Source organism: Camellia sinensis, chromosome 3 (assembly GCF_055761805.1).
Source record: "Camellia sinensis isolate YWXY chromosome 3, ASM5576180v1, whole genome shotgun sequence".
In the NCBI taxonomy this organism is placed as follows: Eukaryota; Viridiplantae; Streptophyta; class Magnoliopsida; order Ericales; family Theaceae; genus Camellia; species Camellia sinensis.
In genome coordinates, this window is record NC_138963.1 from 24,819,661 (window position 1) to 24,834,733 (window position 15,073).

General features: G+C 30.7%; 1 protein-coding gene across 1 annotated transcript; it reads left to right on the top strand.

Moving 5' to 3' along the window:
* The first annotated feature begins 3,066 nt into the window (after positions 1–3,066).
* Positions 3,067–11,366, top strand: LOC114269327 (nuclear transcription factor Y subunit B-10). The gene is made up of 7 exons (XM_028210642.2): positions 3,067–3,239; positions 3,410–3,662; positions 3,741–3,870; positions 4,001–4,006; positions 4,096–4,173; positions 4,307–4,357; positions 11,061–11,366. The coding sequence occupies exons 2-7, from the start codon at positions 3,445–3,447 to the stop codon at positions 11,103–11,105; spliced, it is 528 nt and encodes a 175-aa protein (XP_028066443.1). The 5' UTR covers positions 3,067–3,239; positions 3,410–3,444; the 3' UTR covers positions 11,106–11,366.
* Positions 11,367–15,073: the final 3,707 nt, after the last annotated feature.

Genomic DNA, 15,073 nt, shown 5'->3' on the forward strand with positions numbered 1-15,073 from the left:
TTCCTTATTTAAACTTTTAACATATTTAGTATCATTTTGTGTATTAAAAAAAAAATACTTTTATTCGGCTACTATTTTTTGGCATCGCTATTTTTAGAAACGATACCAAACATAATTTTTGTATTACTCTTCAAGTGAAATAACACAAATTTTGTGAATAACACATTCTTGTCGTTATAAAAATGAATAGAATGTAAAGTAGATAAGTTAATAAATTGTAAAGCAAATAAACTAATAATTTTAACACAAGATATAGAGATAGTTGAGTTCTTCAGGAACTTTTGTTTGGAACTTTTGTTTGGTTCTTTAGAAACTTTTAAATATAGATCTTCATGATGTAATTATGTATTTTATTCAATAATTTAATTATATATGTCAGTATAGTTCTTATCCTTTTTCTCTTTTTTCTTCTTGTCAGTTCTTGTCTACTTCTTCACTTCACCTCTCCTATACAAATCGAACAAAGAAACATTTTATTTATTAGGCACTACCAAAATAGCAAAAAAATTTATTACATATTGAGGTTATACAAAAGTCTATTTTACATAATAAATGTAGTCATTCATCTTTACAGAAGATGTTTCATAACACAAGTAATATCTTTATCATGTGACAAGAAATGTTCAAGTTGTTGAATAATCTTTATTGTGTTTAATGAAATAAATTTTATTTGTGTACTAAATAATACTCGCACCCAAGCCCAGCCCACCCAGACGACGGCGCGTGTTTATTTTTGGGCCCAATGAGTTTAGCTCAATATGTCCATAATCTCTCCCTTCTACAAGCTTAGGGTGCCCTTTGGGGCCCTCTCCAAATTACAAACGCATGCCCTATAAACCTACAAAATTCTTCCTACCAAACCAATGTAGGACAAGCCTTAAACCACACATTTAAGAAATTTCTACCAAAATTTCATTTCCATGGAGCTCACTTTAGTTTCAATTTCCCATTCACCCGATAATGGTTTTGAGCAATCAAACATATCACGTGAATCACAATGTGGCATAAAACGCATTACCACTTAGACCCATCAACTTTGGCGTATGGGTCCCACCTAAAAAATAAACCAAAGTTAAGGAAAAATTAAATTTTTTCCAAAACTTCAAAACCATTAGCAACATCTTAATTGGCATTGGTTTCTCGTAAAATATAATCTATATCTATAAAATGGTGATTTAATTAGATTGATTGATATGTAAAATAGTAACCAAAAAGAACCCTAATTTAACAAACAAACAAAAAAAAACTTTATTCATGTGTATGAACCATTGGGTCCCACATTTATGAACATTAAAAAATAAAAAATAAAAAAAATTGGAGGAGATTTGGTTTGAGATGTTCTAAATAAATGTACTTTTTAACTTTTTATAAATAAATAAAAAAAGTGTAGAAAAGTAGAAAAAATTGTTAAAAAAGTAAAGAGGAGATCTTAATAGATGTGACCCAAATAAGTGTATTTAGGTAAAAAAGTGCACTTTTTTTAGTTTACCCCAAACACCTACTTAGGGGCAATTTGGGGAAGCTAGCTAAAAGTTAGCTTTTAGCTTTTAACCCATTTTGAGAGGAAATTCTATTTCTACACATCTAATTAGTTCAAGACACATCTTTTCTCAATACACATCTATTAATTTGATTATCAATTAATTTTCTCAATCCACACACTTAAAGTTACAATTACAATTACCCTTCACTTATAACCGTTGTACACACACAACTAACTCTCTTTTCACACACTTTTGATTAACCCTACTTCCACATTGACTCATCCACGCCCTTGAAGAAGACTTTGGTTCGAAATGAAATTTTCTCCATTGAAGACTTGCATAAAAGATCTCCATTAAAGACCATTATAAATCTTCCAAAATAGTGCACTTCTTCCTTACACACAACTAAAATAAACAAACACTTCTAAACATTAATAAAAATAAATTAATCTCCAATCAGAATAACAATTTAAAAACCTATGAATAAATGGAAAAAGCACAAATCAGTTTAATTTTCATTGTGCTCTCCTCAAATGGTCTTATTATTTTATTATAACAAACATAGAATTCTATTATTTTCCTTAATAATAATAATTATACACATAATTGAAGAGTTTTTGAGTAAGTACCAGAAGCAATGGAATCGAGGAGCTTGAGAGCGAGATCTGAATCAGATTGTAATTTGAAGATTTAGTCATCTGGGTTTGATGGAAAATAAAAGTCCCGAATGTTGTAAAGATCATCGGAGGCTTTCATGGCCTTTGCCAATGTATCTGCGAGTCTTCACCTTGGCTTTGATTGTTCAAAAGGTCTACATTGAAATTTTTTATTCTTAAAAGATGTGTATCGAGAATTTTTTCATATAATATTATGGGTGTTACTGAATGTTTATTATGGTCATTTTTATTTATGATATAATTGTTATTAAACTAATATTTTATTATGTATGTGTCTTGAGCTAATTAGGTGTATGGAATAGAATTTTTTCATTTTGAGTCATATCATCTCTCATATTTTTTACATATGAAAGGACAAAAAAAACTAAAAAAAATCAAAGGTCAACTTTTAACTAACTTCCCAAATCACCCCTTAATTTTTTGTACTAGAGATGGATAAAATAAAAAGGATAAATTATATTTTGCCCCTTTCACGTTAAATATTTTTTTCATTTTGATGTTTAAAATTTATTTCACTTTAACCCACTATATTTCAAGGTTTTTTTTTTCCCCCACTTTACTCCTAGAATTAATTTATATTAAAAATTAGACAAAAAAATGATATTGACAATTGCATAATATAAAAATATTTTATTATATAATTCATACATTTGACATAAACTTAAATTTTAATATAATAATATATTTTATATATTATGTGACAGTTATTATGACATTTTGTGTCTAATTTTTAACAAAGAGTAGCTTTAGGGAAAAAAATTAAAAAAAAAAAAAACTTAAAACATGAAGGGATAAAATGAGAAAAAAAAAAACGTTCAGGATCAAAGTGAAAATTTGACCAAACATAAGGGAGCAAAATGTAATTTATTCAATAATAATAAATAATTAAAAAAAAATTGAAGAAAAAAACGGAGCAAACACAGCCAAGAACGAACGGTGTTGATAAAAACAAAGCTCAGATCTGAGTCGTCTCCTCTCTCCCCTCCTCTCCAGCGTCCGATTCCCCCCCCCCCCCCCCCCCCCCCCCCCCCCCCCCCCCCTTCGATCTATTTCTCCCGCCCAATTTAACAAACTAACTGTAAGCAACTAACCAACCAACCAACTCCCTCCATTTCTCTCTCTATACATACATACGTTCGCATCCTATCTCTATATCCACTGTACTGTTATGGCTGAGCTAGGGTTTTGTTACAATCGAACAATGATGATGATGTTGTTGTTGTTGTTGTTGTTGTTGTGGTGGTGTAGGTTTTCTGGTTTGTTGACCTAGGTTTTTGGGGAAGATGGCCGACGGTGCTCTGGGGAGTCCCGGCGGTGGGAGTCACGAGAGCGGCGAGCAGAGCCCTAGGTCGAACGTTCGCGAGCAGGATAGGTACCTCCCGATCGCCAATATCAGTCGGATCATGAAGAAGGCGCTTCCGGCCAACGGGAAGGTCGCTAAGGACGCCAAGGAGACTGTCCAAGAATGCGTCTCGGAGTTCATCAGCTTCGTCACCAGCGAGTATGAATTTGATTTGATTTCTAATTATCTAGATATAGATGTTCATTAATGAAAGGTATTTGGTGACTGAATTTGAAGGGCGAGCGATAAGTGTCAGAGAGAGAAGAGGAAGACGATCAATGGGGATGATTTGCTGTGGGCAATGGCGACTTTAGGGTTTGAAGATTATATTGATCCTCTCAAGAAGTACTTGACTCGATACAGAGAGGTGTTTTTTTTTTTTTTTTTGGCACTTTTTTTCCATATGTGTATAGATGTTTGATTTGTATGTCTGTTTGAATAACATTATTGTTTTTTTTTTTTTTGGGTTCTGTTCGGGATCGAACGGCATGTTGCAGATGGAGGTATGTATATAATTGTTTATGTGTGATTTTATGTATAGTCTGTTGGCTTCTACAAAAAATTTAGTTTTTAAAATTCTGAATTTTGCTAGGGTGATACCAAGGGATCAGGGAAGGGTGGGGAAGGGTCTGGTAGAAAAGATGGGGTTCATCCTGGTCCAAATGCTCAGGTACATAAATTTTTGGAGTATCTTGTACAATGTTCTGTTTGTAGTGACGGAAATGTTTCATTATGCATCTATGTGGCTGCTTTGATTGATAGTCATAGCTTGTCTTACCATGCCATTCTCATTGTCTGTACAGCTTGCATATCAAGGTTCATTTTCGCAAGGCATCAATTATGGAAATTCTCAAGTAAAAGCTCTCTCTCTCTCTCTCTCTGCACACATGGATATAGTCTATGATGGCATCCTTAATGCATTGTTGATGAGGAATTCCTAATTACTTTCAGTGTGAAATTTTATGCATGGTAAAGTCAATACAAGAGGAAAATTTTGTGGTTGGATGGTGGGTATAGGTAAGGCCTTATAAAGGAGAGTAGAGAGGTGCAAGCAGCTGTTGGTTTGTTTTTGGAGATGTGAGTATCTGGATCACCTTTGCTATGTAGTGAGCCTCAAGGGCATGATGCCATTTCCAATTCAAGAAATACAGTTCTACATGGCAAGCCCTTAGGGTGCCACGGCACTTCCCAAATGTATTATTGGGCTCATGTCAATGCACGTGGTATAGCTCGGCCTACTAATGCACTCGACACCTTAGCTGCATGTCAATGCACCAAGCGAACGATTCAAAGCATGGGGAATTTGAGGCATGGCCCAAAGCCTCACTTGGCCACCCCCACTTGGTAGCAGTGTGGCTTGGTAGGCCATTGGCCATGATCCTCCCATGCCCTGTTCACATAGGGCATCCCAAGGTGCAATCAGGAGTACCACTTGGTGTAGCTGAGGTGCCTCTGATCAGCCATCCCTACTTAGAAGTAGGGATGGCAATGGATAACCTACCCTGTGGGTATCCATGGAGACCCAACCCAAATACATGGGTTTTCCCCTCTTTTTCTTATCCATTGGGTAGGGTAGGTGATATTCTTTAAATATCCACAGGGGATGGGTTGGGGATGGGTACCCACTAATTTCCCCATATGTTTTTTTTTTTTTTTTTTTTTTTTTTTTTTTAAGATTCACAACTAAAACTAAATATACATTCAAACTTTTTTCTTTTTTTTTTTTTATTTATTTTTTCAGGTTCACAACCAATTTTTTTTTTTTTTTTTTTTTTTTTTTTTTTTTTTTTTTAAGATCCACAACCAAAGCTAAATATATCTCCAATCTTTTTTTTTTTTGTAACAAACATAGATTTCACAGTGAAAGCTAAACAAGAGTCTTGAGGGTGAAAGCGAAGATTTCACAGTGATTTCCAATCTTTGTTTTTTTCCTATCTTTTATAGATTTCATAGATTTCCCATATGTTTGTTTTTTTTTTTTTGTAACAAACATAGATTTCCAATCTTTTAACAAACATAGATTTCACAGTGAAAGCTAAACAAGACTCTTGTTTAACTTTGGTTGGAGGTATATTTAGCTTTCACATTTTTTGTAACCACATGAACAGACAAACACTGAAAGAGGAAATCTATGTTTGTTACGAAATGTGAAAGCGAAGTCCGTATTAAAAAAGAAAGAAAAAAGATTGAAAGTATATTTAACTTTTGTTGTGAACCTTAAAAAAATAAATAAATAAAAAATAAAAAAAATAAAAAAAATTTGTTAACATTAAATATATTTAAAAAGAAAGAAAAAAGATTGAAGGTATATTTAGTTTTTGTTGTGAACCTTAAAAAAAAAAAAAAAAAAAAAAAAAAAAAAAAAAAAAAAAAAAAAGTGGTTGTTAACATTAAATATAAAAAATAAAAATGGGGATTAAAGTGGGTTGGGGAAAATCCATACCCATTAAAAAATGGGGAGGGTAGTACCCATGGGGAATGGGGAATGGGGAATGGGGAAAATTTATTATAGGGGAATGGGGATGGAGAATTAATATCCACCCCATTGCCCCCCATTGCCATTCCTACTTAGAAGCATGGTTTGGTGCACCCCCTCCTAGCTCATCTACGCCTTCCCTATTTTCTTCTACCCTCTAGTAGAGACTTCTATAACTACCATTACCACTATTACACCACTTTGGATTCTTAGGCTAGGAGCAGGGCCTAGGCACCCAACATTGAAGATTGTTGAAGAATTGTGGCTTGGTGGCTAGAATTATGGGTTTGTCCAGGTTCGCTTCTCCCAAAATTGGGAGCAACCTCATCTTGGCTAGCTGGTATGTAATCGGTTCGGCATAGTCGGTATTTAGGTAAAAAAAAATCATCAAACTAATAATGTCGGTTTTATTATTTTAAATAACGATACATACATACTGCTTCACCCATCAAACCCCACCGAACTAAACCGATTGAAATGGTTTAGTTCGGTGTGGTTTAATCGGTTTAGAACATTTCAAATTTGAGCAACTTTTAAATATAATTACTAATCTATATAAAAACATTAAATTAGTTATTTGTCCACCATTTCAAACATAGCCAATCTAATCCATCTATTTAATAAATACTTTTCAATTCCTAGATCAACAAAAATAAAAACAAAAAAAAAAAGTTAAAAAAATGCTAAAGTTTCAAGAATAATGAGTTAGAGTTAAAGATTATATATAATAAGAGTTTACAAACTTAGGTTATAAAGATGATATGGTTAATTAATTAAGGTTAATAATTTGTTATACTTATTAATATTATTATATTATTAAATTATATATCTTATAAATATAATACATGTTGAAGCGGTCGGTTTCAGTTTAATTCGGTGCACAAGGTGCTTGAATCGATACCAACCAAAAATCGAAAAAATCAAGTTTAAAAACTGAACATACCGCTTCTTGTTAAAAAACTGACCAAATATAATCGGTTTGGTCCGGTTCAATTGGTTTGGTCAATTTTTTTAATTTTTCTTACATTCCTATTGACCAGTCATAGAGAGAAGGGCACAAACCTATTGGAAATTCCATCATTGAAATTAATTTGCATTTGTTAATCGGTGGTGTTTCAACTGCTAGCCACCATCTTTAAAGTACATCATTGGCATCACAAGAAGGAAAAAAAATTATGACCTTTTAAGTAGCAATGTTGAGCTAAGATACTTGATGTTAGTTAAATATTAGGGTGTTGCGTCCTAATTGATGCGAGATTCACATCAAGTTGTTAGCGGAGTAATTAGAATTTTATTAGGAGTCTTTTTTTCAATTATGTTGTCATATTTTCTTCTATTAGACATATTTGGGATGAATTTGTTACCATAACTATAGTTTTTTGTAGGGGATTTAGCAGGAGATCACATACATTGGATATGTATAATATTAAGTCCTATCTATTTTCTTATAACCCTTTTTATCCTTAGATATTAGATATTATAACCCTTTTTATCTATCTTCTCTGAATTCTCTGAATTCTCATCTTCTCCTGTATATCTATACTATCTATATAACCAAATGTAGTTATTTTGTCAAAAGCCTCCAAATATTTATTCCTAAATTCTCATAATTTTAAAACACTCTCTTTCTTACATGGCAACCTTCTTTGATTGCCTTTCATGTTTTCTATTTTTTTTCATTTTTTATTTGTTTGATTAATTAAAATTAAAATTAATTTCATTATTTATGGATAAAGATTTGAATTTCAAAATTCGTCCATATAGATAAACATATAAAAACTGAAAATTAATTTTATAATCTACTAGATAAAGATAAGAAATAAACAATTAATTTAAAAAAATTAATTTCATAACTTATAGATAATTTAAAATTTCTTCCCATAAATAAACAAATAAAAGTTGATAAATAACTTATAAAAATTAATTTTATGGCTTACAAATAAAGATAAAGATTAAATAATTGATTTTTTTTTTAAAAAAAAGAGCAAAATAACTCTCTTTCCCCCCCCCCCCTCATTTCATACTTTAATTAATTTCATTATAGATAAATATACAAAAATTCATAAATAATTTATAAAAATTTATTTTATGACCTATAGATAAAGATAAAAAATTTAAAAATTGTTTTAAAAAAATAATTTCATGACTTATAGATAAATAAACATATAAAAATTGATAAATAATTTATAAAGATTAATTTCATGACCTACAGATAAAGATAAAGATTAAATAATTTATTTTCAAAAAATTAAAATAATAAAATTTAGATAAAAATATGATTTGTTAATCTATATATCTATCAAAAACATATATATCTAAATCTTTATTTTGATTTGTTCATTTTTTTTTCCTATCATGTATTATCTTTTTTTTATTTTAAATTTTTTATCTTATGAAATGCTCTTATCTATAACTTCTTATCTCCTATTAAATTCTTAACCTTCTCTTGATAATTTTTATTATTCGTTATTATCTACCAAATGATAAAGATTATAAAAAAAAATAAAAATAAAAATTATCGCTCTGAATGAGAATAGTATTAATAATGAAATTATAAAGGTTACATGGGAGAAGGTAGCACAAAAATCTCACAAAATTAATTTTCTTCACTATATTTATAAAAGGTAATAATTTGATATTCTTTCTATTAGTTATTAAAAATAATTTGCATTAGATCATTGTTTTGTTTTTTTTTTTAATTTTTTTATAAGGCTGTCATTCGTTATAGTTTTTCTTCAATCCCATCTTTAAATTCTCTCTTTGAAATTTTTGCCTTTTCAATAATTAAGTTTAGGATTAATTTCTTATCAAATTTGTTTTCTTGATCCTTATTTTATTGAAGGATCGAAACGAACAAAACTTTCATATAATATATAAAATTAATGAATATAATACAAAGATGATAGGGAAGTACTACATATTTGTCAATATCTCTATGTTATTATTAATTGATTTGCTAGATTATATTGTCAATTTAGAGCCCATATGATTTAATTTAATGTTCATGACTCTATTTGTATTTAACCATTTTTTCGTTGAGTAACCGAAATAATTTTTTTTTTGGGTATATAATGATTAAAGTTATCATTTGTTATATTTTTTCAAGTACAATTCAAAAAAAATTTTATCATTTTTTTATAAATAAAATGGATTAAAACTATTCTCTTATATAATTTTTATAATACTATGACATTCTTATTTTGATTAATTTTTTTAAAATGACGTAGGAACTATGCAAGTATTATTCAAACTATGGAGAATGATTTATACTTTGATATGATATGAGTGTGTCATTGATAGAGGAAATCAAAGATAGAGAATTGCTAATATAATCAATTAATGATTTGTTTGAGAAGTTCTTTTTATAAGCAAGGCAACAAACTTAGATTAAATTTTTTAAAAACTACTTATAAATTATAATTAAAAGTTGATATTTATTCATAATTTGATCCAACAATGATAATATACACCACTAATTTAAAAGTCCAAATAAATTTATAATAACTTTTCTGAGCTTATAGAATTTCTCTCTTTTAATGTTTTGTTTAGTTTGATACAAGTTATTTATGTTATCAAGTGATTGTGATACTATTATTCTCAACAATTTTTATAATTAATAATTTCTTATGCATATCAAATTTTATTGTAAAATTTTGTAAGTTAATTATTGTTGACATCTACCTAGATGGCTTAATATTATGGCTTGTCGCTATTAAGATATAATTTAAGATTAAGATGATTTATTTATCACACAAAATATATATAGTCTATTTTTTCGTGCATCGCACGGGTTACCGCTAGTATATATATATATATGTATAACTTCTTTTATTGAGAACACTCTAAGAGCGTTGTGGTTATAGGCGGATTTGCAGCAGAGACCACATTTTTGGGGCAATGACAGCAAAATGTCTCCGTATCTAATAGTGGGGAAGAAACAGAAAGAAAAGGATGAGAAAGGAAATAAGGTAAACAAGAATGAGGGAAAATATTAGTATGAATATAATCTTGTCAAACATAATAAATAATGATAAAAAGGTAATAAAAAATATACTATACTGACTCTGGAAATACACCATCTAATCCGTCTTTCCATTTATCCGTCTTTCCATTTTGTCCCTAAACCCATTCTTTCCATAACATTAGATAAGAAAATATCAGTTACATGGTCATAGGCCCTTTCAATGTCCAACTTACAAATGACTCCTGGAGGCCCTTCAATCTAGAGTTGTCCATTTCATTAGCCATCAAGACTTCATAAGAATCTGTCTACCCCACAGGCATTTTGGGTGTCGGAAATCACACTACCAACTACCTTCCTCAAACGCATGGCTAGAACCTTAGCTATTAGCTTATGAACAGACCCCACCAAGATGATGTACCTCGGGTCTTTCTTCATTCTGTAGAACTAATCCCTAGTTGTAAATTGTTTGGAGGATACCAACATTTTAGACTCTAAAAAAGTCCCTTGAAAAGCAAGTGAGATTGTTCTTATGTCTGCTTTTACTGTGAGTAGTGAGTACTTGCAAAAGCAAAACGTGGATGATATGGTTTGCATATTTTCAAGGAAAAAGAAAAAGAAAAAGAAAAAGAAAAAGAAAATAACTGATTCAATTACATGTGTTGTGGTTGTGGAATTTGTTCCCAAAGGAGATAAAAGGGTTGTCAGAGCAGTGAGCAATTATTTCCTTGGGTGGAAGTGGGGGAGAGAAAAAGCCTTATTTTGCATAATATTTATATTCACATAGTAGCCTTAGAAGAAGATGAAAGATGAGACTAATTTCGATGTCCATACGTTGCTGTGTGATGTCTCTGTGCACTGACACGGAAATAGATGGCTGTAGTACTTTTTTGTTGTGTAGGTTTAAGAAACTGACAGTATTTTCATACCAGTTCTAATTTTCATGATTTCCTTAAATTTTCTGGTTACTTATGATTTTGATGTCATCATCTCTTATTTTTTACAAGAGATAAATCATGCAATCCTTTCAAGGATTGAATGAATGAGACTATCACGATACTTTTTCCTGGTCGGATATGTCGAATCATTTTCTTTTCTTTTTCTTTGTGTGTGTGTGCAGTCACAAGCTCAACATATGATGGTTCACATGCAAGGCACCGAGTAGAATCTGTTCTGCAATTGTTTCCATCATTTAAAATCCTGTTCGAGGATATCATGTTTAAAGCTCACAACTCATTTTATAAATATTGTTCTGATATAAACACTACATTTTGTGGGTGGTTTTCGTGTTCTTGCATGTCCAGAATTATAATTCGGTGTGGTTTGTATATTATTAGTAGATTGATTATTTGCTGAGTATTGAGACCTTTTGTTGGATTTATTGAATACTTTTTTTTGGGTTAAGGACATGATATTTGGTGGTGAAGCAGATTGAGAAACTCACATTATTTTCTATTCCTTTCCACCTTATTGCCTTCTAGCGTTGTTTTGGGATGTGCCAAGATAATATCTGGACAGTGATTTTCTCCTTCTAACTTTAGGGTTCTATTTTCCCTCTCTTGTTTTTATAAATTTGCTATTATTTTCTTGATATATCTTGAGTTGCAGTTTAGATGCGGGTCAACCACACTTGTTGCATTACATTATTGTGTTTGGCATTGCTGCTTAACTTTTCCGCAAATAATCTTGGTTGTCTAGATAAGAAAACTATTTGAACGGTGGAGGATTCTGTCTATAAATGATACCCGATATTTTGAAAACTAATTGACTGGTCACCACCATTCTTAGTGTTAAATTATATGATTTCTTTCTTTGTCTAGTGGAAACCTTTCGTTGGGAAATATGCGAGTCAATTTCTCACTTTTTTCCCAGTTTGGTTAAGTTTGTTTTTTGTGGGGAACAAAGGAGGAATAGCCAGAGTCATAAAGTAGACTTAGCCCTATATACTTTTTTGCTGCCTTTTCTGTGTTAGGCACCAATTTACTTTCCTTACCCTCTAAGTTGTGGACATTCATATGATAGATAGATAGTGCAATCTGCATGTAATATTGCTTTCATTTTTCTAATGTAGTTCTACTGACTCAGCAGATAAATCTATTCAAAAGCATCAGCATCTCCTGCCTTTATAATTTTAGTGCTGTTAGTTAAAATCTTAAATTATCTTCTCTCCTTGGTTGTAATTGATGCGAAATTGGAATGCCACATGATCCCTTGTATCTAGGGGTGCTCGTGGACCGGATTTGTGTGGTTAGCAGTTGGGTTTTGACCAGTCTGCATGTATGCGGTTTGGGAAAAAGTCAAACTGCAACTGCCCGCAGTACGGTTTGCAGTTTGTGTGAATAGGATTTGCTGATGTGCGGGCGGTTTGCGATTTGGATTTTTTCTTTTAAAAATTAATTTTTGAATTTTTTTTTTCATTTTGTAAATATTTATTTTGGGTCATTTTCTTCCAATTTTTTAAAATGCTCCAACATTAATAATTAATAAATTAAAACTTATAAAATTAAAAACACAACAAAATCAATTCCTAACACAAACAAATCATTCAAAATTAATCTACTACCCAACAATACAATTAAAATAAAATCATTCAAAATCCTAACTAAATCATCAATTTCATTTTCCAACTACTTTCTCTATCTACCTAAAAGTATTCATTAACTATAACATTCGTCCAAAATGTAATAATAAAATGAAAAAAAATTATTGTCAAACAAACTTTGTTAACTATTTACATACATCCAAAATGTAAGAAAAAAATAAAATAAAATTATTGTCAAATAAAATAAAAATATTTGCAACACAATATCTCAAACTCCATCATCATGAATCACATCCAAGTTCCAAAAATTTCAATTCCAAACATTTGGTTGATGAACCTTGCACAAAAACAAACTGAAGAATAATAAATTTAATCTTCAATCTTCATAATTTCTATGACAAAAAAAAGTGTAAAAGAATAAAGTAATAAAAAAATAAACAAATGTCTATATATTACATCTCAATATGGTAAGAAAATGTGTTGAATATATGAAAAATTTACCAATGAGCAAATGGATTAGAGTTCAATTATAGTATTAGCACCAACATTACAGGTTGAACTTGAAGATGCGTTGGACTCCAAAGTACCTAATTAGGAGTCAACAAGAGAAGATTAATAAAACTTACATTACAAAATGAACAATACAAAAAAAAAAAAAAAAAAATGAAGATAAATAAATTCCCTATTACTCGAGTCATATTGCTCAAATTTCTCTACATCATCCAACGCCTTTTGAAGAGAAATTTGAAGGTTACTTTAAAGCCAATTTTGAGTACATACAAGAGCTTCAACCATAAAAGGCAAGAGTGAACTACCAAATGAGTCAAGAATACGCCCCCCGTACTAAAAGCCAACTCTGATGCAACGGTAGAAATAGGCATGGCCAACACATCCATTGCAAGTTGCAATAACACTCCATATTTGGTTGTATTTACCTTATAATAATCCAAAATCTCAAATGTTTGATTCTTTACAAAATGTTCAACTTCGGACAAATATTGTTCCAATTCCAACTTAGATCCACTAGTGCATCACCCTTCCAAATAGGAATTAAATTGTGAGTCAATCAAAGAATAAGGATCATCATCATTATCATCTTCTACCATATTCACAACTTCACTCACACTTGGAAGTTTCTCATTTGAAGGATAAAGTGTGACATAATGACTATACAAATGACTCAAACAACTCTTAACCTTGTTTATTATATCTTCCACCTTCTTTTTATCTCCAAGAAATAAATTTGAAAAGCAAAACTCCAAGTATGTCATTTTTTTGGTAGGATCAAGAACAACTGCAACATACAATAACAAATTGATCTTACTTCCATCCCCCTAATACTTGCTAAACTTTTGTTTCATAGTCTTTGCCATTGTGCTCACAGTATTATCCTCCTCCAAATTTAATTGGGTAATTTCGTTTTCAATAACAAACATTTTTTTGTAAAAAGCATTGAAAGTAACAATGCATGTGAATAAACTCGTGTTGCAAAATAGTCCCCTTCCAATATTTGGTTATTGTTTTCAAATATTAAATGGTAAAATTATTAGAACTAGCATTATCAACTGTTAAGGTGAGTATGCTATCAATGTTCCACTCAATCAAACAGGACTCAATTTTCCTACTCAATGTTTCTTCTTTGTGATCTTCAACTTGTTGAAAATTTATGATTCTTTTTTGAAGTTTTCAGTTATCATCAATGAAATAAGCAGTCAAACACATGTAACACAAATTTTGAATAGATGTTCAAGTGTCTGTAGTAAAGCAAATTCTACGACCCTTCATGGCCTTCTTTAACTTATCTTTTTTATTCTTGAATATGTTAAGCGCTTCTCTAGATATGGTATGATGAGAGGGGATTAATATGAATTTTGGTTGCATGACATTACAAAATCTTCTAAACCTAACTTCCTCCACAAATCTAAATGACAACTCATCAATGACAACCATTTTCGGGTTCGGCTAAGGGGGGATTCATTTGAGAATTAGAAGATTCCGGAGGTAGAGGATTCGCTGCGGAAGATTCAATAGTATCCTCCTTCAAACTGTACTACAAATTCAATTCAGATTCAAAAAAAAATTCAGATTCAATTTCATTCATATTGAAAAAAAAAATCTGATTCAATTTCAATTCATATTCAATAACACCCACCCAGAGTAAGTAATTAACAGAGTAACAAAATAGCAGAATTCAATTTAAAAAATAACAAAACAGCAGCAGAATAGCAAATTCAATTCAGATTCAAAAAAAAAAATCATATTCAATTTCATTCAAATTCAATTCAGATTCAAAAAAAAATCAGATTCAATTTAAAAAATAACATAATAGCATAATAGCAAATTTCAGATTCAATCCACTTCTAAAATTCAAACAAACAAACAAACCCACCCACCAGATTCAGATTACAAAGATCAAAATTCCCAAAAAAATTAAACAAAAACAAAAACACAAACTTATCTAAACAAATTCAATTTTAAAAAATTCAAACAATTTCAAACAAAAGAGAGTGAGACAGATTTTGGAGAGACAGAGACAGAGACAAAGATACAAATCACAGATTGGGGAGAGAGAGTGAGATAGAGAGAGCCTT